Source organism: Pelecanus crispus, chromosome 1, assembly GCF_030463565.1.
Source record: "Pelecanus crispus isolate bPelCri1 chromosome 1, bPelCri1.pri, whole genome shotgun sequence".
In the NCBI taxonomy this organism is placed as follows: Eukaryota; Metazoa; Chordata; class Aves; order Pelecaniformes; family Pelecanidae; genus Pelecanus; species Pelecanus crispus.
In genome coordinates, this window is record NC_134643.1 from 156,590,341 (window position 1) to 156,612,703 (window position 22,363).

The following is a 22,363-nucleotide window of genomic DNA, read 5'->3' on the forward strand; positions in this document are numbered from 1 at the left end:
TCCCTTTAGTGAACAGCCACGTAAGAAACCTTGAAGACATTTCCATTCAGCATGGGTTTTTGAACAGATACCTAGCAAAAGAAAGTAAGTTTATTAAAAGGTATTGAAAGAGAGGTTGGACGCCAAGAATATGGGAGATGTGTTTGCAAAATGCGTAGGAACAATAGAAACACTAGAGATGAGTGTTGGCAATGATGGCAAATAACAGCAATTTCGATAACGTTTCACAGAGATGTTTAAGTTGCACAAGAGACTCTTCAAGTGACACCTTTATTAAGCTTCTGTAAGTCAGCAAAACATTTCAGTAACTTTTTTGTTTTCATTCACTCAGTGTGCCAGATTTTGACATGGAAAGTAAGAATTGCCAAGTGAGATGTGAAGTACAGAAACCAGTCCTTACTTGCATCACTGTTCCTAGTACGTTATTTCAGAAGTGGTGTGAGGGTCCAGGAGTATTTCCTGTGTTCATCAGCCTCCACAGCGTCTACCTGGATCAATCTGTAGATCTGTGCAGCAGTTCCTGAGTGCTATATATACTGTCGCTTCCAGGAATCAACAGTTTTGCACCTCTCGCCTTCTCCCCTGCTTATTTTTATTTATTTATATGAAAAGGCTTTTTTCACATTTATAACTTCACATTTTCCCATTTTAGAGCTACTTAATACCATCTTCACCATGCCTTTCTGGAAATTGCTGGGGAAGTCAGCTGTTTTTTCTTTAGACAGTCATTGCTTAGTAACGAGCAGAAACGTGGAATAGGTCATTTTTTAATGCAATGTTTTCTTTAACATTGGAAACACTGTTGGTTCAAAGAGGTTTGGTGTACTTCCTGTTTAGATAAAAATATTTCAACTCAAACTATTACCATCATAGTTCTGCATAACATGGTCATGAAATCTCATTCTCCAAATAAGTCATCAACCTTTAACTTCTGCTGTGTGGGTTAGTGGTCTTTATTTTTATTTTTGGTTTGGTTTTGAGGATTTTTTTTCTTATTTTAAATATCTTAGCGGCCCAATTTTGGTAGTGCTGATGTGCTGTGTCTAGTAGATTTAATTGTACAAGGTGATATTTTGACATTCTGCACATAGCTTCTAAATCTTGAGTGCTGAAATTTGTTCACCACTTAAGTCTTTCACTGGTGAAAGTTACTTATGTGACTCTAATTGTTGTGGTTTTTAACTGAACTTTTTCCAGTTCTTCAGCACTAGTTTTTAAAAGTGCAGTCATGAGAAGCATACACAGTATTTTTGGCACAGTTGTAGCTATAAATTGAGTCTTCCCTACTCTTTGCTTGACAAATTTTTGTTTGTTTATCAGCAAACTGCCTGAGCCATATTAGCTGCAAGATCACAGAAACCACATTGAATTGGTAATATGACCAAGTACTAGTTTGAAAATATTTCTACTAGTTCTTAATTAGTTGTTTTCAAATTTAGTATTTTCTGGACACCATGTGGGTGTAAAATGTAGTACAGAATTAAAGAATGGTGGAAATAAGAATAAATATGGTATCATTGTACAATAGGTACATTGTCATATAGCACAGCCTCTTAAGCTTTGTAGAGCTCATGTTAATAAAAACAGAGCTGCCTTATAAGACAAACAGAAGTTATTTTAATCTCTGTAGAACTTCGAGTTCCCAATGTTGTTGGACTTCCCCATCACAGACGTGTAAGAAATGCTAGTCTTTCCACTCAAGAGCAGGCATTTAATAAATTTGATTAAAAAAAAAAATAAATAACCAACCAACCTTCAGAATTTTCTACAGTATATAGCTACTTGTCGAATTATTTATCATATATAAAGATTTCTAAGTAGGAATGATATGAAGTCTTTCATTTAGCCAAATATCTCTAGTTGAAATTAGCAGTAAAATCCCCTTGTAGCAATTCAACACAAATAAAAGTATTTTTCCTGTGTCACTTTATGTTGCTTTGAAGCTTTCTAGCTTGTCAGAAAATGTGGGCATGACAGTAGTGGCATGTCTGTTGTGACTCTTGGAAGACTGGATGAGGGTAAGTCGTCTGTATTGGCGCTTTTAAGCAGTCAATGTACAGCAATTTAAGTTCATCTTTACAGAGAGGAAGTAGTTGAAGTTTTTATATACGGCACAAATTCTTGCTCAGTTTCCTAGAATCTTTGTATTAAAATAGCTTATTCCATGGTTGAACTTGATCAGCAAAAGCACTTTCTGTGCTGCACTTCATCATGCTTTTTAGTTGCAATTGCTCAAAGTAAGCATGTTTGTTTGCGGGGCAGGATGGCAACAGTGGTGACTTTTCACCAGTGATGAAATGTGGTTTTGTGGTAGTGAAAGAAGCTGATGGGAACTCTGTTTAGGTGTGGTGTCTTTGGTGGTTTGGGAGGAAAAAAGAAAAAAAGCTGGAACAATTGCATTTCTTCCATCTTTACAGTAATAATAGATCAGTCTGGTTGCATGGATTACTGTCATTAGATGCTGAGAAAGGAGAAATGGGAGATGCTTACAATGATTTCAAAACACAGGGAAGAGGTTTCTTCCATTCCCATCTAGAGCATGTGGAGTTAGGAGCTGGCGATGCTGATACCACTGGAGTGGTAGCAGATGATTTATATAATAAGGAATTCAAATGCTTTGCTACTTTCTAGAAACATATCTGCATCATGATCATCATCAAAACCTAGGCTTAGCTTAAGTGTCTATTTTCAGTTCATTGATGATCTTTGGAGATACAGAGACATATTCAATAGCAGTAGCTCTGCATATGGAAATTATACAAGATATTGCTGACATGGTAGGGTTGCTATCTCACTATCAGTTTGATACATACCTAATGGCAGAACAATATATTCATTTTGAATTAGTGTTACTATTATACATGTTAAAATAGTTACCCACAATGCAAAACAAACTCACAAATTTATGGTTATGGACCTATTGTATGCCTGTAAATAAATAACTTCATGCATATCAACTATGTCCAGTGAAAGTAGCATTAAAGGAATTGAAGTCTCTGCTTCGTAGAACTAAAATCAGACTTTCTAAAAAATAACGTGGTATAATTTCTAAAGGAACATGTGCTTAAGAAAGAAAAAAATCTGAAATTGCAGAGCAGACTAATGCAAAAAAAAAAAAACCCCGCCAAAACAAAATAAAACACAAACTTAATGCTTTTTTGTTACCTGCAGCAAAAAGACGTGAAAGCAAAGAAAATTGGTAAATATTCTGGAGAACTCAAGGTACAGAGTAATGCTTCTTTTACTGCTTGATAAAAGACTTTCTCTGCCGGATGTATGCATCAAGCCCTTTATCTGATCTGAGGTGAAAAGCCAAAAGCAGCAGCAAAAGCAGAACCTGCAGCTTGTTGCAGTGCCCCTGACCTCCAGTGCCAGCTGGTGATGGGAGCAGAAGTTTGCTCTTTTTTCAGTTTACAATTGCATGCATTATATTCTGCTGAAAGTTTGTCTTATGTGAATTGTTTATTGGGGTGGATTATTTAAAGGATTTGCTGCTTTAGGAGTTTGAAACAAACGTATAATGGAAACCATGATGTGTCCTACCTTTCAGCAGATTTTTCTAATATGATGGTTGCAGTAAAATGTTGCAAGGCTGAAGGCGTAAAGAAATGTTGCTGGTTTTAGTCCACGTCAAGTGAATAGATTTGTTCTTTGTATTGTATGAGGAGTTTTGTGTAATAGGTACTTCTTTCCCCCCTCCCCATGCAGAGTGTGTGTGCACTTGGAGGTGCAATTTGACATTTACAGATTGCAGAATGAGCTTTTATTTTAGTCATAATTATGTTTTGAAAAGATAAGAGGATCACCTTAACTCAGTGTGGCTGCGTGTACTGGTGTCTTTGGTGGTTTTACTTCCCTCAACTATCACCTTCGAGGAGCCTTGGTTTTGTCCCTCTCTGAGCCAGTTATGTTTCAACATGTAATCATGTTTGGCCTTATAGCAAGCCCAAAAATTAGCTCCCAAGGTAGTTTCATTGTTCCCTATTAAAGAGAGTCACCCCATTGCTAGTAGCTCTTCCTACACCCTGTTCCAGCTGTGGAGGCAGAGCCTTTTGCTCTCAGCATTAAAAGTTTGTGTCTGAACCCTCAACTCTTTTGAAGTTTCATTTTTTTCCATAGAATAAAATCCTTTAAGCAATCTGCTAATTATGTCTCCTCTTCTGAGGCAGTGAAAATAGACTGCGTTTTTTTCCCGGTAATGTCTTGTACTGGACTTCATGCGTTGTGTTCCCTTCTGCCCTCCTTTCCCTCAGGTTCCTGGGAGGACCCAAGTCTGCTGAGGCAGCAGAACTGGGGCTGCAGTGTGGGTCTCCACATGGCACCCTGCTGCCTGGGTTCGACCCTTCCCGTAAGCATGTGCTCATGGGGGGATGTAGTGACCACAGTTCTTCGGAAACTGTGGTCTCTGTGCGCTCTGTGTACTGTCGTCTTTAGCTTCACTTCCTAGCGCATGAAGGTGGTATCGGAGAAGAAAGTCAACATCAGTAGCTGATTTTGAGGTCTTGCGTATACCTGGTTTGGTGTGTAGCTGGGTCACCCTTACAAAAACCAAACTAGGATGGCCGGCAAATATCAATAGCCTGTGTATGTACTCTTGGGGACACCATTTTTCGAAGAATTCCAGTGACTCAAAGGACAAATAATTTCCCTATATTGAAGTGACAGTGGATGTTCTTCCTACCATCTTAGCATCGTCGGGGGATTTCTTCTCATTCAGATGTGGGTATTTCCTCCAGTATGCATCCCTAAATAATTCTTTCAATATTACTGGATCTCTCTTTTTGAGCCCTTGGGCTGCCTTAACATTTGATCTTCCACGGTCTTTTGGAGTATTAATTTGTTTCTTTTTCTCTGCGTGGTCCCACTTGGGTTCCATTGCTTTCCGTTTCTCAAGTTTTTTGAACAATAGGTGGCCATTCTGTTGACACATTTTCATACAGCACAAACAAAATTTCTAAATGAGCATTCACACCAGAAAAATTGGGTTTTGTCTTAGAAAGTACAAGAGAATATTTCCTTCCTTTTTCTGAGTCTCAAAAATGTTTTGTTTTGTGGAATGCATTCATAAAGCAGGAATCGAGATGTGTGTAATATGTGCAGACACCCAGCATAAACCTGGTTTTGAGAGAAAATGCCCACCTCTGTTGTTTCTAAGGAGGGGGGTTCCAGCAGCAGAGATGGCTTTCTTTGAGAGTCACTACGATGGTAAACATGATTGTTTACTGACAAGTAGTTTTTGTGGTCTCAGCAAACAGACTGGGACAGACACTGTTCTTAATGTGAATGGGTGGGCAGGTTGGCCAGGTGGACGTTCAGGAGTGCTGTTTCTACTAGGTGACTATTTGTAGCTGTATTTTGCACCAGAAAATTGATTTAGGACTTTGGCTGTAGACCGTCTAAACTATACACAATCATTGTCATGGCTCCTGTTTAGGGACCTTTTGGAAAGTCAAAGAAAAGTGAAAGGGAAAATGTATTTTGATGTGGTGAAAATGCCGTTGTTCTTGTGCATGGGCTCTACCAATTTACAAACCTGTAAGGTATTTTTTAATTGTTCAATCAGGAAGTTGTTCTCCAGAACAGGAGCTAAATTTATTACTATATTACTTACTAATTCATTATTGAGTTTTAATCTACAAAGAAATTCTTTTCGTTTGTGCATGAGTTGTGGGGGTTTGTGTTTTGGCTGTGAGGGCCCAACCTCAGAGGAGACGGGCTGTTTTGTTAAGCGAGCCGTTTTCCCCTGTTACTTCCCCTTCAGTGATGGGGAGGTCTGGTTTTGCGTACGTAGTTGCAAATAACCTGAGAGCCTTTGATTGATGAAACTACAGGCACTGCAGTTCAGAGAGGAAGTTAGCAAAGAAAAGGTGGTATTTACTTTCCTTTCCTTTCCTAAAAGGAGCTTTGAATAAAATTGCAGTATCTGTGACAGGCTTCTAAGGAGTTCTGAGGTTTCCAAAGAAACAAGTAATAAACACCTTGGATTTTCTTGTAACATTGTATTTAATGTTTGAAAACATTAGTATAGTATAGCATTGTCATTCTGACCTTACAGTAGAATTACTGAGGCTTTACATCATGCTTGGTGTTGGTATGGCCCAACTAGAATAAAATGCTATAACCTCAAAGAGTAGCTGACCATGTTACATTCAGGAGGAACTATCTTGAGCTTTTTGATGCCGAGAGATTACCCGTCTCTAGTCAGTGTTTGCATCATTGTCTTCTAATGCATTTCATTCCCTTGAGAGACTGCATAATTACTGCTTTGTAATTTATCTGTTCAGGTTTGGGCTTGATGATCCGAACGTGGATCTGTATTTGTGACACCTATTAAACCTTTCGTTTTCATGTACAGAATTGATGGCAAATTTGGAGAAAACAAGAATTGAAAACACCCAAGTGAGCACTGTAATCACCCGTATGCAAAATAGAATGATTCCATCTCCGTTATCTGAAAGAGTCTTTAAATTGGAGGGTCATCATCTTACATTCATGGTAGTCTACTTTGTACTTGTGGTATTATTTATTTTTTTTAAAAATAGAAAATTGAGTGTGTTCGTGTTAGCAAGTTGGATTTGTATCCAAAGCTGTCCTATGCACCTCTTTTACTTCATATAAACATGAGATAGCTAAATGTAAATCATCTTTCCATCAAATGCTGGAGGAGAAGAGGGAAGATAAGCTGTTGTATACTTACCGAGGGACAGGAGCATGTATTGGGGTAGACAGTTTGGAGCACCTCATGCGTACTAGGGATTTCTTTGTCAATATTCTGTTAGCATTTGTGAAGGAGAGGCAAAATGGTGGAGCTTTCCTTCTCTATATCAAGGGAACAGAAGGCACTGGGAGGTCCTACAGCGCTACTGTGCCTTTGCCCCATACTTTAGAAATCTGTTCTTGGAACGATAGGGCTGCCTTAGGTTTAAGGTAGTCCTGGCTGTTTTTTCTTATTGAGGTATCCTACAAAATCAAGAGAGCATCGTTAATAATATTAGAAAGTAGGTGGAAATATCTTTAAATGATCTCTATTTGAAAGCAAAGACTGAGTACTTAAAGCAAGCTGTCTTCAATTTAAATTTGTAGACAGAAAGTGGAACCATAGAAACCCCATTCATTTTATATGCTTTCTATTTGAGACTGAGACAGCTGTTTTCCTGTTCCATAGGGTATTTAAAATCCCAAGGCCATTTTAAATTTGCCTAGTAAGACTTCATCTACTTCGCTTTTTTATTGGAATAAGAACATACATGAGGCGGTTGATGGAAGCCTTCGCATGTTTGATGCCTTTGGAAAACTCTGTCCACGTACATCCCTGTAGTACATCTTTGATTTTAACCGGTTGCTCTGAAATGCTCTGGGTACAGGAAACTCGTTATTTGGTACTGGAACTTGAATGTACCTTTCCTGATAAGATAGGCATGTTTAACACAGTCTAAATTACAAGAATTAACGCAGTAGTTGTTTTTAATATGGTTGTTGAGTTGATTTCTTTATGGAAGCCTCCATACCAAATAGTGTTTGATGTATGGGAAACTTTGACACTACTACTTCCTGTATTTGAAAAACATAGTGATAAAGCAGCTGGTTGTTGAAATGTCAGAATTTCACTTTGACATTTAAAGAAGAGCTTCCATTTTCTGATTTGTTCTAGTGTGGCTTTTTTTTATATCGAGCTTCTTAGAGAAGATACAAAAAGTCATTAATAGAGCTGTAATGCTTCACTTGTGTATCACAAATGCAGTTGAAGATTACTGGAATTTATAGCAGTGTCCTTTAAAGAGTGCTATTGATGGTGATGTTGCTTCTAAACCTGACTATCCCATATGGATTTTGTCCTTTGAATGTTCGCTTGGAAACTGGACGTGGAGGTGGAGAAGGGGTGGGAGGTTGCAGACTGAAAATGTGCAGAAATGTTAGTTTTTTCTTTCTGTGTGACAGAAGAAACATCAGTCTCCTGAATTCCTTTTTAACAAAGAAGCAAAGACAATTTAAAATTATAAAAATAATAATGATAAATAACATAAAGCTAAATGAATGTCTGATCTGGACATTCCAACTGTCAAGAAGTTGTGTGTTTATTTCTGTATTGGGTAAATCAATTACTTAATTTACATCATTTTATGTTTTTTTTTAAAAATTTTTCCTGAAAAGTTAATTACTTCTTTCTCAATAATTTTTTTTTGTTTTAAAAAAGACACTGTACATGTCACATACTTGTTAACTGTATGCATTAATATGCAATATATTCAGAGACTTAATATTAGGAAATTAATAACTTATTTGGTAAACAGAAAAGGAACCTTTTTTTTTAACTGCATATGTGTGAAGCCAGATGGAAAAATCATAATTTTAAGTATCTTAAATAAAAATTGGCTAAAATGTTGAATAAATATTACCTCTAAATAAAAATGGGTTTTAAAAAACTTGCTTATTTCTGCTGCATCTAACACAAAACACTTGATTAGTAAATTGAATGAGAATTTCCGGTTACCATGTCTTTGAAGATTTTTAGAACTAGGAGAGCTGTTCTGTAAAATTGGGTTTTATATTTTGGGGAACTAAAACATATTTCCATCTCAGCTGAAATGGATTTCTTAACTTTTTATGTAAGTCACTAAACTTAACAGAAACTATTTAAAAAATGTTTTTTCTAACTCTTGCAAAGATGACTACTATTCAGTATTTGAACAAGCTCTTGATCCAGGTATTTATACTGGGAGTTCTCTTAGCTCATTTGTTTGAATCCCTTAAATTTATCAGCCTCAAACTTGTTTTGCTTGAATGTTTCAGCTGTTTAATTGGACTTGTCTTAATAGATTATAGTAATGTTAAATTTTTCAGCTCTGGAGTGCCTTGTTTCAATTTGAATTATAATGGGTTTATTTTTAAAGAAGAAAACCATTATTTTAAAAATCTGATTAAAATAAAAATATTTTCATAACAAGCATAGTGTACTTATGCTCTTTGTGGTGGCTTCTATGATAATTTTTTTAACCATGAAGCTAGTAATACTGTTTAAAGCATTTTACTCTAGAAGGACGGTACACAAATTGAGATGCATTAAAATTTGTATGAAAAATTTTGCAAGTAGCTACTTTGGGTTTGTCTTTTTTTTGTTGTTGTTGTTTTTTTAATTCAGAGAAGAATGGCCAGTAATGTAAAGAAATTTCAGTTACTGGGTAATTTGTAATGCCAATGAAAGTTCCTTTTTTAAATTATTTTTTTCCCCATCAGTAAATTTTCAAATAGTCCTTCGTGTTATGTTTAAAACCCATGCTTTGACAGCCTGCATGAGAGTTGTGGTTAAGATTTAAGGCAGAAGCCAAAGGAACTGTCTCCCAGAATTTTCTCCCTTTTTCCTCCTCTTTTCAATACCTTTGTTTGTATATATTAGTCAGTTTGGTACTGAACAGCTGCGAACTCAAGTGCCGAAGTTGAGCATCGTGCTGAAAAGCGTTGCCATCCAGTGCAAACTGGGAAGTCGAGCAAGGGTGTTATCACATGCAAGGAAGGAAGCGCTCAGCCCCCCAAACCACAACTCCAGCACCGTGGCGTTCCTGCTGACCCATCAAAATTAGCCCGGTGTTGCATTCATCTCGCTAAAATCATGCCGTGTAGCTTTTGACAGAACCGTGCATCACGGCTTGATTTTTGGGTACTAACCTGATTGCAGAGCAAGTCTCTTTGCCCAAACCAGCCATGCCTTCCCCAACTTGGGGGCTGACGGGGAGCCAGGAGGTGGGAAGGCAGGGGTCCTCCCTAGCCCTGCCTGCCTTTCCAGGTGGGCGGAACATCATGTTTCTGTTTCTGGAGGATTTAAAAAATAAAAACATCTACAAAATTTAGTTTAGAGAGATAAAAATGTAATAGACCATTTTTTACCCACCTTTGTTTTTGACCGTATGTAAGTGCGCTTTTAATTCAGCTCTAGTGTCAGTTCCTGTGTTTTGACTAGGTGATACAGCATAATTTAGTTCTTTAATTGAGAAAAAGCTTGTTGTTTTTATAAATAGACTATGAAAGAAAGTAGCTGGTGGTATTTGATGTATTATTAATTCAAGATATCTATTTGATGACCCTTATCATACTTGAGTTAATTTTTTGCTGATTTACAGCTTTGTAATAATATATAACAACTGATGGAAAACTAATTTCAAACATAAAAGGTTGAATACATGATACAAAAATAAGTTCTGACTTGTTATGAAAAAGAATCTGTTAAGATATGTAAATATAGCAATAAAAGAAAATATATAAAAAGTTGGTTTTCTAATTGCCGTGGGGAGAGGGAAGGTAACAGCATTATTCAGCAGCATTTGTTACAATATTTCCAGCTGTATATTTAGACTTAGAACTAGCTACTCCAAAAGTGATACAGGGTATTTGAAGGACACTGTTTAGTAGCCATCTAGTGCCTTAAAGAAGAAGTCGTTTCCAAGAACTTAGTTGTATTGAGACACTTTTGTTGCTGGTTTTGTAGTGGTTTATGTAGTTTAAAGGTCACTTACTTTGGGCGGTGGGGGGTGTCCTCCTTTAATTGCTCTTGATATTTTAGTAAGAAGTTGTTGGAGGCTTCTTAAGCAGTTGTATCTGTCATATTTAGTGGCATGGTCTCTTTCATTGCATTCTGGACTGAGGAATTCTGTTTTGGAAATTTAGTGTTGCCTTTATGATTTTTCAAAGCAATACGGTTTTCTTGTATTGCACCTTTTTTCTGAAAGACCTTTTTTTTTTTGTCCTGTGAATTTGATTTGATGCACAGGTAAGCTCCAGAAAATATTTTTGCTCATAATTCCTGTATTAAAAACAGATAAGGTTTTAGAAAAGATAGGTTGGGAGAATTCAGATGACACTAGTTTCACTTGCCAACTATTTTTCAGAAATTGGCTTTGGGTATTGACTGACCTTTTTTATATAGAGAAGGTGGGAGAATGGAAAAGTCAGTAATCTGAGGTATCAAATAAACTTAAAATTCCTTTGGAAAAGAAATGCAGTCTATTTAAAGTTAAGCTACATATGAGATGTAGTAAATTTAGGGAGTAGTCTTGGGAGGGGGATGCTAGACGATTTGACTGCAAGTATCTTCAGTGTTTAATGGATGTTATTCTTAAATAGAACTTAATAAAATAAATGTGAGTACGGATAAGCCTGCAGAGATGCATTACACAGCCACATCAGTGAATCTGTTCTTTCAGCTCTGGGGATGAGCAAAAGCAGTTAAAATACAAAATGTAGTCACTCATCAGTTTCAGGCGAGGACACCAGCTCCCAGGAGCATGGAAAGACTCATCAAATAAGTCTTTGTAAAATTAGGAAAAGATATCTGTTTTGTAAATGGGCTTTTTCTAGTAAAGGTTGTATGTAATATAAACCATAATTAGCAAATGGAATATGAATTTTTACTAATGGCAAAAAAAAAAATCCCTTTCTGTACAAGTGTTGTGAATGTATTTGATAAAGTATGTGTTAGGATAAAGTTTTAAAGATAATTAAACTTGTTTATCCTAAGCACCAATTTTCATAAAGATTGTAGCTACACAGCCTTGTTTCAGTGTCTTCACTGAAGGCAGAAGAAAGAGAGAGAAATCCTTCTTTTGGTTTTAGCAGGAGAAGGCTGAGCAGTTGGGGCATCTGTGCTGTCTGACAGGTGGCCAAGCTTTGGGCCAGGAGCGTGGCCAGCGTGGCAGAAGACATAGGTGAGGGTTGAGGATTTGGCAGTATTGCAATGTCGGGCCAGAGGGGAGTGACCAGAAGGACATTCCACCACTTTGAGGTTTGGGGTTGGAGGGGGCTAAAGACATTTCCTGGGGGAGCTTAGGGAGCACAAGGTGGGAAGGCTGGAAGTGCTGCAGGGAGAAGGCATTGGAGGTGCTGGAGGACCTACAGGTACAATGGGAAGGCCATCATGGGGATAAGCTGGTAACGAAAGGGTGCAAAGCTGGGGTTTGCACAATGGGGACTTAAGAGACAGGAAGCAAATTCATAGGAAACTGGTCTTCCTTCGGCATGCTGCTTGCAAAACAAGCTATTCTTTAGAGGCACAACTGAGCGAGGAAAGGAAAAGGGCACGAAGTAATGCGGGAGGCACGTTTCTGAGTCTCCCTAGGACTAACCTCGGGGCCAGAGGGTTTCCTTCACTGCAGAGAGATGGAGGATTTCCAGCGGATCCCTTCTCTGGAAACGATGCTAACCTTTTTTTTTTTTTTTAAAAATCTTAGCAATATATCCACCTAAAAATTAAACCTACTCACATAATTTGGTAACTTATTTGTAAGGATGAAAATGAACTAGTTTAGTATGAGTTGGCTGTAGATTGTTAACAGTGTTATTTCCTCAAGACACCATAACGTAAAACAGGCTTTCTGCTGCTTTGTAATGCTTTTGCTGCCACTCTTTTCCTCTCACTTGAAAGCTAATCCATTGCTTTAGGTTTCTTCTTACAACAACTAGTTGTAGTTGAACTGTAACCAATGAGTTGGAATGGGAAAATACAGTTGTATTTCACCAGTAGATAAGTTTTCATTAAAGCAAAGACAACAAAAATGCCAAAATTATGACTGCAATCACAAAAATATTTGACTCTTCCAAATGTGACTGCCAAGGTGCTTGAATGTTTTGTTTTCCGTGAAATTCCTTACAGGGGTTTGATTCCCTGTTCAGCCATAAGAATAGGGATATCCTTACAAATAGTCGTAAGTGAACATTTCTGTTAGTAGCGAGTAATGGCAGTGTTTACTCTTCCAGAGATTATTCACGTAGACTGTACTTTTTTTTAATGGAGTTGTAATTTTTGTTATAGATGCATACAAAGTTTATAACTGTCCTAACTTTATTCTTGCTTTGCTATGACCAGCCATCCTACTGAATTGTATTTTTAGACTGGTTTCCTAAGGAAATTAAGCTTACACGAGTCATGCTGTCACAGTCAGCTGTCATTGTCCATCCATCTGTCCACCCTTGATAACTCAGCCAATTTTAAGCAAACTTGACAGACTGGCAGAGATAAACTAACTGGTTTTCTCCCACTCTGTGCCTGGGAGGGTCCTTGCTGGTGTCCATCACTGGAGGAGAAGCCAGAGCATTCCCAGCTCTTTGCTCAGTCCAGACAGGGCTGCAAGGCAGCGGGGCATCAGGCGTCGTGCTTGACTGGCCAGCCCAACGAAGGTAGGGAGGGCAGCACCAGGGGAGATGGAGCATATTTTGAGGGCAGTTTGGAGACTGTAGTGGGGAGCTGGGGGTATGAGAAGGGCCTGGGGATGCGAAGGCAGTCATATGGTAAGGGGGCTTAGTGTGGATCCTGCAGGAGACGGGGGAGGCAGAGGACGAGTAGTGCGGCAGGAGGTGTAAGGAGAAAAACAGGAACAGATTTCCTTCGTTCTGCTCATGGAACAACTTGTTTCCTCTTCTGTCATAGACGCAGTTATGAGTTTTGTAACCTCACAGAAAAAATGAGCGTTAGCTAATGTTGTGCGTGCCTTTCGCTGTGCTTGGCTGCAGATGGGTCTCTGCATAGTTAGTTACCTTGGTCAAACCAGCAGCAAACACAATCTTTGCACATCGCTGCTATTGCAAAATGCTAATCATCACCATGCTATCAGCCTTAAAAAATTTGGTTGCATTAAAAGTTAAGCTTAAACTGAAGAGCTCTGTCAGCCTGTGTTGATAAAGAAAAAAAAGTGAAGTTTCTGATTTTTTTTTTTTTTTTCCCCCCTATGTTGTTATGGTTTGTGTTGAATGGGGAGGATAGAAAAGAACATTTAAAACGACAGACACAGTATTGGAAGGTTTGTGGAAAAGATGCAACTTACAAAACTCAGGTGAAGGAAAGTGCTTGGATGATAACCTTTTGCTAAATGTTTAGACACCTTTATCAGGCTTCAGAATTTTTTTGAAAAACTCGTTTCTTTCACCTGTTTGTCAACCAATTTTTTTTCTAGATACTTCAGTTTATGGCATTCTCTTATCACACTACATCCCATATCTCACAGTTATCTCTGTGCTCTGATTTTCAACTTGTTTTCTCCTAGCCAGCTCATGATGATCTGCTGGTTTTTTTATTTTATTAGTTCTTCTGCTGTAATTCCAAGAAGTGGTGCTGCATATCTCCATTACAGAGCACATCAAAACCTAAGCTTTTAATCTGGAAGGTTCAATCATAGTGTTAGGGCTTTATGTAGAGTGAATCTATTGAAATATGGCTGCTTGTTTTCCATGAATTTGTAACGAGTAATTTCCCCCCTTTCCTAACAGAACAAACGTTAAGTTGTGTTTGTTTATATCACCCTAATTTATGCTCCTTAGTTCTGATACATCCTTGTCTTTTGGTTGAAAATGATCTCTAAACTGATGAAAATTTCCAGCCTTGGCAGAGATCAGAGCCTGGCCAGCTTCCGATTAGTGCTTGCTTGGACACTCTTTTCCTGCGATTGTCTCCCCTAGTACAATAAGCTGCTCTCTCTCATTTTGCTTGAAAGTGCAGCCACTGGCTCTCGGACGAAATAGTGTGGTTAGAATAACATTGGGATGTTAAGCAGGCTCTGACAGGAAGCAAGGAGCTGCTGAGGAAGGTCAGGAAACACTTTAGGATCTTTGGAATTTTCTGCCGTCGTCTTAGACATTAAGACTATATTAATTAATGTATTTAACCCTTCTAGCTAGCAATCCCTGCGTGGTCGCGTGTGTGCTGTTTGTCTGTGCTGTACAGCTAACCCTGTGAAATAAACCAGGTAGTTTTGCACTGACAAACAGCTTTGCTGAAGATATTCATTGTATATGCACGTACATATATATGTAGGTATATTAAAAAAATGAACACACTTGTCAGCAGTGGAGTATCCAGATTAAATAGTCCTGAATTGTTAAAAATGAAATAGCATGCATCTCCTTCTATCAGATTATTTGAAGAAACAAAAGCAAAGTCCTATTTTTTTTTTTTCCATTCAATCTGCCATAATCAGCGTGTACTTGTCTCAAGCGAATCTCTCACCTGCCAGCAAGGCTCTAGGACCATGGAGAAAAGTACACACCCTCCTATTTCTGTGTTGGTTTTTGCTTTCTGTCCTCTGCATGACATTTTGGGTGTTGCTTGGTTTGTGCTGTGCTGAGACTTCATCTCTTGTTTCCTCTTCAGAAGTTTTATAAGGGCTACTTGTTCACTTTATCTTTCTGTTTATATATAAGCTTAAGCAGTCCTTGCTGGAAAAGTTTGAAAAGTACACCAAGTGTGTTGTGCAGTTTTTCTTCCATATTTAAACAGACATTAGCATGGTTCCTCTAATTAACTTTTTCTTTCTTAAGTAGTTAATGTTATTGTTGTTTCTTCTGTACATTGTATTTCATGCTATAATTAAAGCCACGACAGTACACCAGAATTTACAGATTATAGGGGAACGTATGCAAATGGTCTTCCTCACCGTCAGGTTTACGCTTTTATGGTACGTGACGAAATGTAGATGCAGAGAGGTGTGGATTTCAAAAGGGGACTCGCAGTTGGAAGGGGTTGCAGCTGTAGCTACCTGGGGACTGACTGAAGAATGGAGAGAGCAAAACGTAATCTGCAGAGAAACTTAAGCTTTTATGGCTGTGCTAGTTTATTTTTGTAGATTTTCTTTCATGTTTTGCTTGAGCTAAATTAAAGTCATCACTAAAATTAAAAGGCATGATAATTTGGCTGGATTTTTAAAAGACATAACAGCAAGCTGTGCAGCCGTTACAGTGATTAGCTGTTCTCGTAGTGAAAAAAACACTGGTTTTAAGTGTGTTAAAACTCTGGTGCTTCTGGGAAGGGAAGAGAGCCATTATAACGCAAATTGCTCCTTACCTAATGGTGCATCAGCAGGATATTAAAGATAGTCTCTTGAAGGTGTTACTGTTTCCTGACTGTGTAGTGTTGCAGAAGAGATCTCCATTTAGCAGTGTTGTTAAAGTGGCGGAGAAGCACGTCACCAAATCCAGCATTTGCAGTGTGGGAACAAGCGTTGTGAGTGACCGCTTTACGTTTCTCTCTCTTAACAGGTTTGGGAAAAACCAAGAGAAAGACGAGCGCGCGAGACGCCTCACCCACTCCTAGCACAGACGCAGAATACCCATCCAACGGCAGCAGCGCCGACCGGATTTACGATCTTAACATTCCAGCCTACGTGAAATTTGCCTATGTCGCGGAGAGGGAGGATGAGCTGTCCCTCGTTAAAGGATCCCGAGTGATTGTCATGGAGAAGTGCAGCGACGGCTGGTGGAGAGGTAGCTACAATGGACAGATAGGCTGGTTTCCTTCGAACTATGTGGTAGAGGAGGTTGAGGAGGCAACTGCAGATTCACCCAGCTTTCTCAGCTTAAGGAAAGGCGCTTCCATGAGTAACGGCCAGGGCACCAAAGTACTCCACGTTGTTCAGACACTGTATCCATTCAGCTCCGTCACAGAAGAAGAGCTCAATTTTGAAAAAGGGGAAACAATGGAAGTCATTGAAAAGCCAGAAAATGACCCAGAATGGTGGAAATGTAAAAATTCCAGAGGGCAAATTGGTCTTGTTCCTAAAAACTATGTAGTAATCATTAGCGATGGTCCTACCATTAATACTTCCCATCCGCCTCAGATAAGCTACACGGGACCATCTTCTACAGGACGGTTTGCTGGAAGAGAGTGGTATTACGGGAATGTTACCCGGCACCAAGCAGAATGTGCCCTGAACGAAAGGGGAGTGGAAGGAGACTTCCTTGTTAGAGATAGTGAATCTTCGGTAAGTGGTACTCAGTGGGGCAGGCTTTCTAATACCCGATGCTTGGGTTAGGAACCATGGGAGTTAATAGCTTCCCTATCTGTAGTTAAGGGGCTTTTCACCCTTCAAGAAGCAAGCAACGCTGCAGCATTACTGACCGATATGCTTACTGCTTGTGAGAATCAGTCTGTTACTGAAATGCAGTGACATTCACACTGAAATTTAACAGCTGTGGTCAGTATTACCCAGGGTTTTTTAATTAGCGGACAAGCAAGTAAATATTTCAGGCTTCAATTTGCCTTTTCGTGTGTTCCTCATATGCAACCCTCCTCAAATTTACAGCACTACAAGATAAAATAATTCTTGTGAATTGCAAATTTGGTCATTAATTTGATTTTAAAGCTAATTTCAAATGGGATCTTTGCATTGGTCAGTTTTGTTCTGCTTTTAATTGAATAATAACAGGTTCTTCAAACTATTGGTTAAAATCCCATTCTAATGTCTTTCTGCTCTGCTTCGATTACTTAGGTTGTGATAAGGTAGAGTTATTATTGTATCTAATTGTTAAGATTATGATACACAGCAGAGAGGGTCAAATCAGCAGTTCATATGCTTTTTAAATTGAGACTTGATGACATCAGAGGGATATGAGTAATGCTGATTAGGGATCATTGTAATTCTCAAAGTTCAAATTTAAAATTACAGTGAAAGGCCTTTCATGTATGCTGAGGCCAGAGAATTCATAGTTAAAGCACGCAAAATCTAATTATCCCTTGACTGTGATTTTGAAAAGGTGACAGATTTTAACAATTCCCTAATACATCTTTCAAAAGCTACCAAAAAAAAAAAAAATCTGAATTTGTGATTAGGGCTTTTCTGCGTTTATTGTTTCAATTGTAGGGCCATTCCATGAAGACAAACTGTTGTTTAGTAGATGTCTCCATCTAAGTATTTTGTTGCTTCACGTATAAAAATTAAAAATTAATATAGTTATATTAGCTCAGTCTTCTAATTTGAACGTATGGTACTACTAAAAGAAGTATACCTTATGCAGCTACAGACATCTATCTCAATGCCATATTTGTATCAGGTTTCACTATGCCTGTATTGTGGGCTATCCTGGTTTATAACGTAGATTGTGAATAAAAACTAAAGCAGTGTCAACTGCATATAGGTTTGAGCCATAATATGGTTTTTAAAAGATTTCTTGACTCTGATGTCTTCAGAAGGCTGTACTGATTGCATATCTCACTTCTGGTTAGAACTTGTGATATCCTTTATCATAATTGTCTATAAATTGGGGGAAAACTGTTCCCATATACTATTCTTCACGTAAATGATTTCAGTAACTAGTCAGTAGTAGGTGTTGGCATGGCTGCATTCTGGGAAACAAAGAATTTGCTTTAAGTAAAGGGGAGAGTTAAGCTTGAGCTCAAACCTGGAAGTAAAGATCCTTTTAGCTCCCAATACTTTTTTGGAAGCATGTTTCACGTTTCATTTGCTGATTCTGTTCTTCCTAAGATACAATGTCAGCTACTTGGAAGAGGACCCAGAATGAAGTCAAAATCTGAGGTAGTAGTGCAGCAGATTCATTAGGTAGTGCATACTAAAGGATACTCTTTAGTGGATAAGCAACTAAATATTTCAGGCTTCAATTTGATTTTTTTTTTCATGTGTTCCTCATATGCAACACTAAAATTTGGGATTGGCTGGTATGTTGACTTTTGGCAAGGGAGATGAACAGAGGCTTCTAGTGACAGACAGCAGAACAGCTGAAAGACAAGGAAATTCTTAATTCTGTAGGATTTTCTAAATCCCAATAAAACTTTGCATTGTAATTCTTGGAAAACATTAGTAGTTTATTATTATGATTGAAGTTAGGACTCTCACTATTCCTGAAATTTTCATATCATATGTAACATTGACAAAATACAATTCCGTAATAGTCCCGAATATATATATATCATCCCCCCCCCCCCCGATACAGTATTGTCTGATTAAATTTCAGGCATCTTTCCTTGATGAATTTGCTCTTCAGAAGACATGATAGCTGTCAAACTACCCTTTCTTTTGAAGCCCAGTGTCACTGAGTTCCTACTTCTGCTCTTAGTGATTACAGTTAACTAAGCAAAGGCAAATGCAAATAAACCAGAGGAGAACTGCAAGAAAAATAGAATTTTAGAAAACATGACTGACTTGCAGAGTCTGAGAGGAATCAAGTTTGTTTAGTCAACAGAAGAAAAGACTGAGGTGGGGTATACAGTCTTCTAAACTGTAGAAAGCCACTAGAGGAATATGGTAATCATTAAATTACAGTAGTTCAGCTGTCTCTTCAAGGTAGCCTCCTGTCTGACAGGGGCAGGTGGGTCTGCTGGATGCAGTGTACCCTTGGTGTGTCTGTCCAGCAAGTAGAAGCTCACTTTCAGATGTGGGTGATGCATTTTGGGTTATCCTGAGACAGTAGCTTTCAATTTTATTCTGTCTTTTGAGAAAGTGCCAGAAGGACAGTTTGAAAACTAATACATTACTTAAAATACAAAAATGTGCAGCCATTTGTCAGCGCACGCCATGTCACAGTGACCACCGTGCTACAGCTCATTTCTTTGCTCTCCAGAGTCTACCTCTGGAGTAAACAAATTTCCTTGAGAGGACACAGTAACCTTTTAATTTAATGTGACATCATAACACTAAACGCTTGTATTCAAAGCAGTTTCAAATTTGCTGCCTGCATCATTGCTGGGGAAATCGTTGCTTATGGAGCACAAAAAGATTAATTCAGAATGTGGTCTTCAAGTTGTTTCCAGCATCTAACACTTACTGGAATCCCAGAAAATTTACTCAATTCATATTACAGCAAGTTTTTTGCACACATGCGCAAAAAAAAAAAAAAGTGCTGAACTGAGGAACTTATCTTTTTTTTTCTTCTTCTAATCTTGATCTGATCTTGCAGATCCTGTATTTGGGGTTTCTTTGAGCAATGGGAAAAAATAGTTATGCATGTAAATACCTCCTTTGTTTTAGTACTACTTGAGAGTTTTAGTTTTTATTAGGTTTAAAGAAATATTTTACTACATCTCAAACTTCCGTCTGCCCTAATCTTTATATATCATACCATCATATAATGTTTATGTATGTGAATTATAAAAGCATTGGGGATTTCTAATTTTTTTTTTTTTTTTCGTGAAGTGCCAGGAGTGATAGAATAAGCGAATGGGCATACTTAATAGCATTGGGAAAACGATCATAAAAGTTCTATTTCAAGCTTATTATGTATGGAACAAAGGAAGGTTTTAGAAATAACTCCTAAGTTCTTGACCGTTGCCGTATATCACACACGTGACTACAGAGGCTTTTCACACTGTGGCTAAAAGTCACGAGGAGTGTCTGCATGACCAGCGTGGAAGGTCTTGATTAGAGAGACCAGACTGAACAGAGCAAAGTGTCGGCTCTCCGATTTGCTCATCTTTCCTCCAGACCAGCACTTCCCGTTGCATTGTGTTGTGAACCCACCTATTAAAGCTGTGGATGCAGGGGTTATTCCTTTCTAAAAAGGCCCATAGATAAAACTGTGAGTCATCCTGCTAATCCCGTGCCTGATTTTTGACCTGGTTTAGGGTTTTCTATAGCCTTCCATCACCATAGTTACGAAAAATCACCTGTATAAATTTTTCCTTAGATTTCTTTGAGTTTTGCTCTTGCTACTGAGCTATGAAAAGCTCTCCTTGGATAGATGAAGGTTTGTATTATTCTGTATTCACTTGATGAGACTGTCATGTTTTTCCATTTCAAATTTAGTAGTTGCAAGATTTTACAATGTTTCTCTAGATTTAACTTACCAGATGTTTGTCTCGCAGCTAGATTCCTTTAGCCAAAAATACTCTCCTCAGTTACACTTAGATCTGAGGGATGCTGCCATAGAGGAAAATATTCTGGGGTGAACTCCGTCAGGTAGCTAGGAGCCTGATTATCTTCATTAATTACGAAATACTATTATTAGAACCATAAACTTGTTTGAATCATTTAAGCCCATAGTTTATGTAACAGGCACAGCTACCTACTGATAACATTTTTTTGCCAACTCTGTTATACCTAGGTAATGTCACCTTAGTTTTGGAGATGTAAAGGAGGAGACTGAAGTCGAACATACCTAGTTAGAAATACTGCTTGATTTGTTCTTTCTGTTGCAGGCTGCTCAGCTGATAAAAACTGAAGTTTGTTGTCTCATTTAAGTAGCACTCTTGAACAAATAATGCAGATGCAATTTATGCAGTCTCTGTACAGCCATTTCTTACCCTTTTTGAATTGCAGGCTCTTCAGCGCTCGGATTGTTGTTCTCTTTGTGTAGTACCTAACACAAGACAAACAAGTCTTGGCTGACACCATTGGCCTGGGTTGGGTAGGTGATCGTCATGCTTTGAAGATCGAAGATTCCACTGGGGAGATGGGCAAATTTGGAAGGAAGAGGGGGGTTTGTTCAGATTCACCCCGGGAAACAAGTGTGCTTGCTAGTGCTGTAGCTAACAGGAAGAAGTAAATAGGTTGTGGCCGGTGACGAGGGAGGGCAACCACACCACACCTCTGGCTTCTGAGCAGATCCTCTGCTGCAGACACCCTTAGACTTCAAAGGGAGCTTCTGTCAGGACTTGCAGTCCCCTTGCACTCTGCTGCGAGTGGGTGTGAAACTGGTGATAAGACAAACACCACTGCTTCGTAGCCCTACGATGTCTTACCATGAAACAGAGAAGATGTTACTTTTCTCAGATCAGTTCTGTTTATTAGCATGAATGAGCTATGCAATTTTTTGGACGATTTCAGGAGCAGTTATTCATTAGGAAGTAATGGCTACCTTCTGCCAACAGTGTCACAGCTATCAAATTATAGTAACCCATCCTAAATGGGGTTGCAGAGTATAGTATTAAGATGATACTGAGGATTGTAGATGTATTAAGGTGATACTGAGGACTGTAGGTGCGACTGGATTTGTGTCAGTCCTTTGAGATTGCATTTAGCTTCTGTTCAGCAATAGTGACAGCAGAGGGAGGAGGCACAGGTTGAGAGTTTGTATGCTTTTTGAGGCGCTAATTCTGTAGTGTTCAGGGTGTCCCATATTTTCCTGGGGTTTTAATCCTGCAAGTGTTGGATAGAAGCAATGAAATGTGGCAACTGTTCAAAAACTGAAGCGTTTGTCATGTTCTGCGACATGGTGTGATTGATGAGTACAGCGGAGAGGAGGAGAAAGTTTATCTTTAAAAACGGGCTTAAGGAAATATCCTAGTGGTTTATTTTAAATGGAAGAATAGAAATCTTATTAGAGCTGTATTTGAAGATCAACAGAGCCAATTCATGCTTCTGACCTGTGTAACATTGATTTTGGATCATGGTGAACATTACATAGAGAGGAAGGCTATTTGTTTATATCTGAACGAGGTGGAAGGGGTAGAAAAAGGAATTTTTAACCCTCCCAGACGGTTCTGTCCAGCCTGACCTTAGACTTTGAGCTATGAATTGTCTTTTTTGGCTGGGTGACTGAGTAGGAGGAGGACTGAGGGAGAACCTGGGTGTGGAAGTGGAAGGAGTTGGGGAGCTCCAGGGCAGGCTTACAGATGGGAGCTCAGAGGGTCTAGAATAGTCTGAAGAATGAGTACATG

General features: G+C 38.6%; 1 protein-coding gene across 2 annotated transcripts in view; it reads left to right on the top strand.

The window, feature by feature from the left end:
- NCK2 (NCK adaptor protein 2) overlaps positions 1–22,363 on the top strand; it is a 54,850-nt gene that overhangs the window by 26,809 nt on the left and 5,678 nt on the right. For both annotated transcript variants that reach the window (XM_009490242.2, XM_075716524.1), the window contains exon 3: positions 16,015–16,736. In XM_009490242.2, coding sequence (XP_009488517.1) covers positions 16,015–16,736 — 722 coding nt within the window. The remainder of the gene's footprint in view (positions 1–16,014; positions 16,737–22,363) is intronic.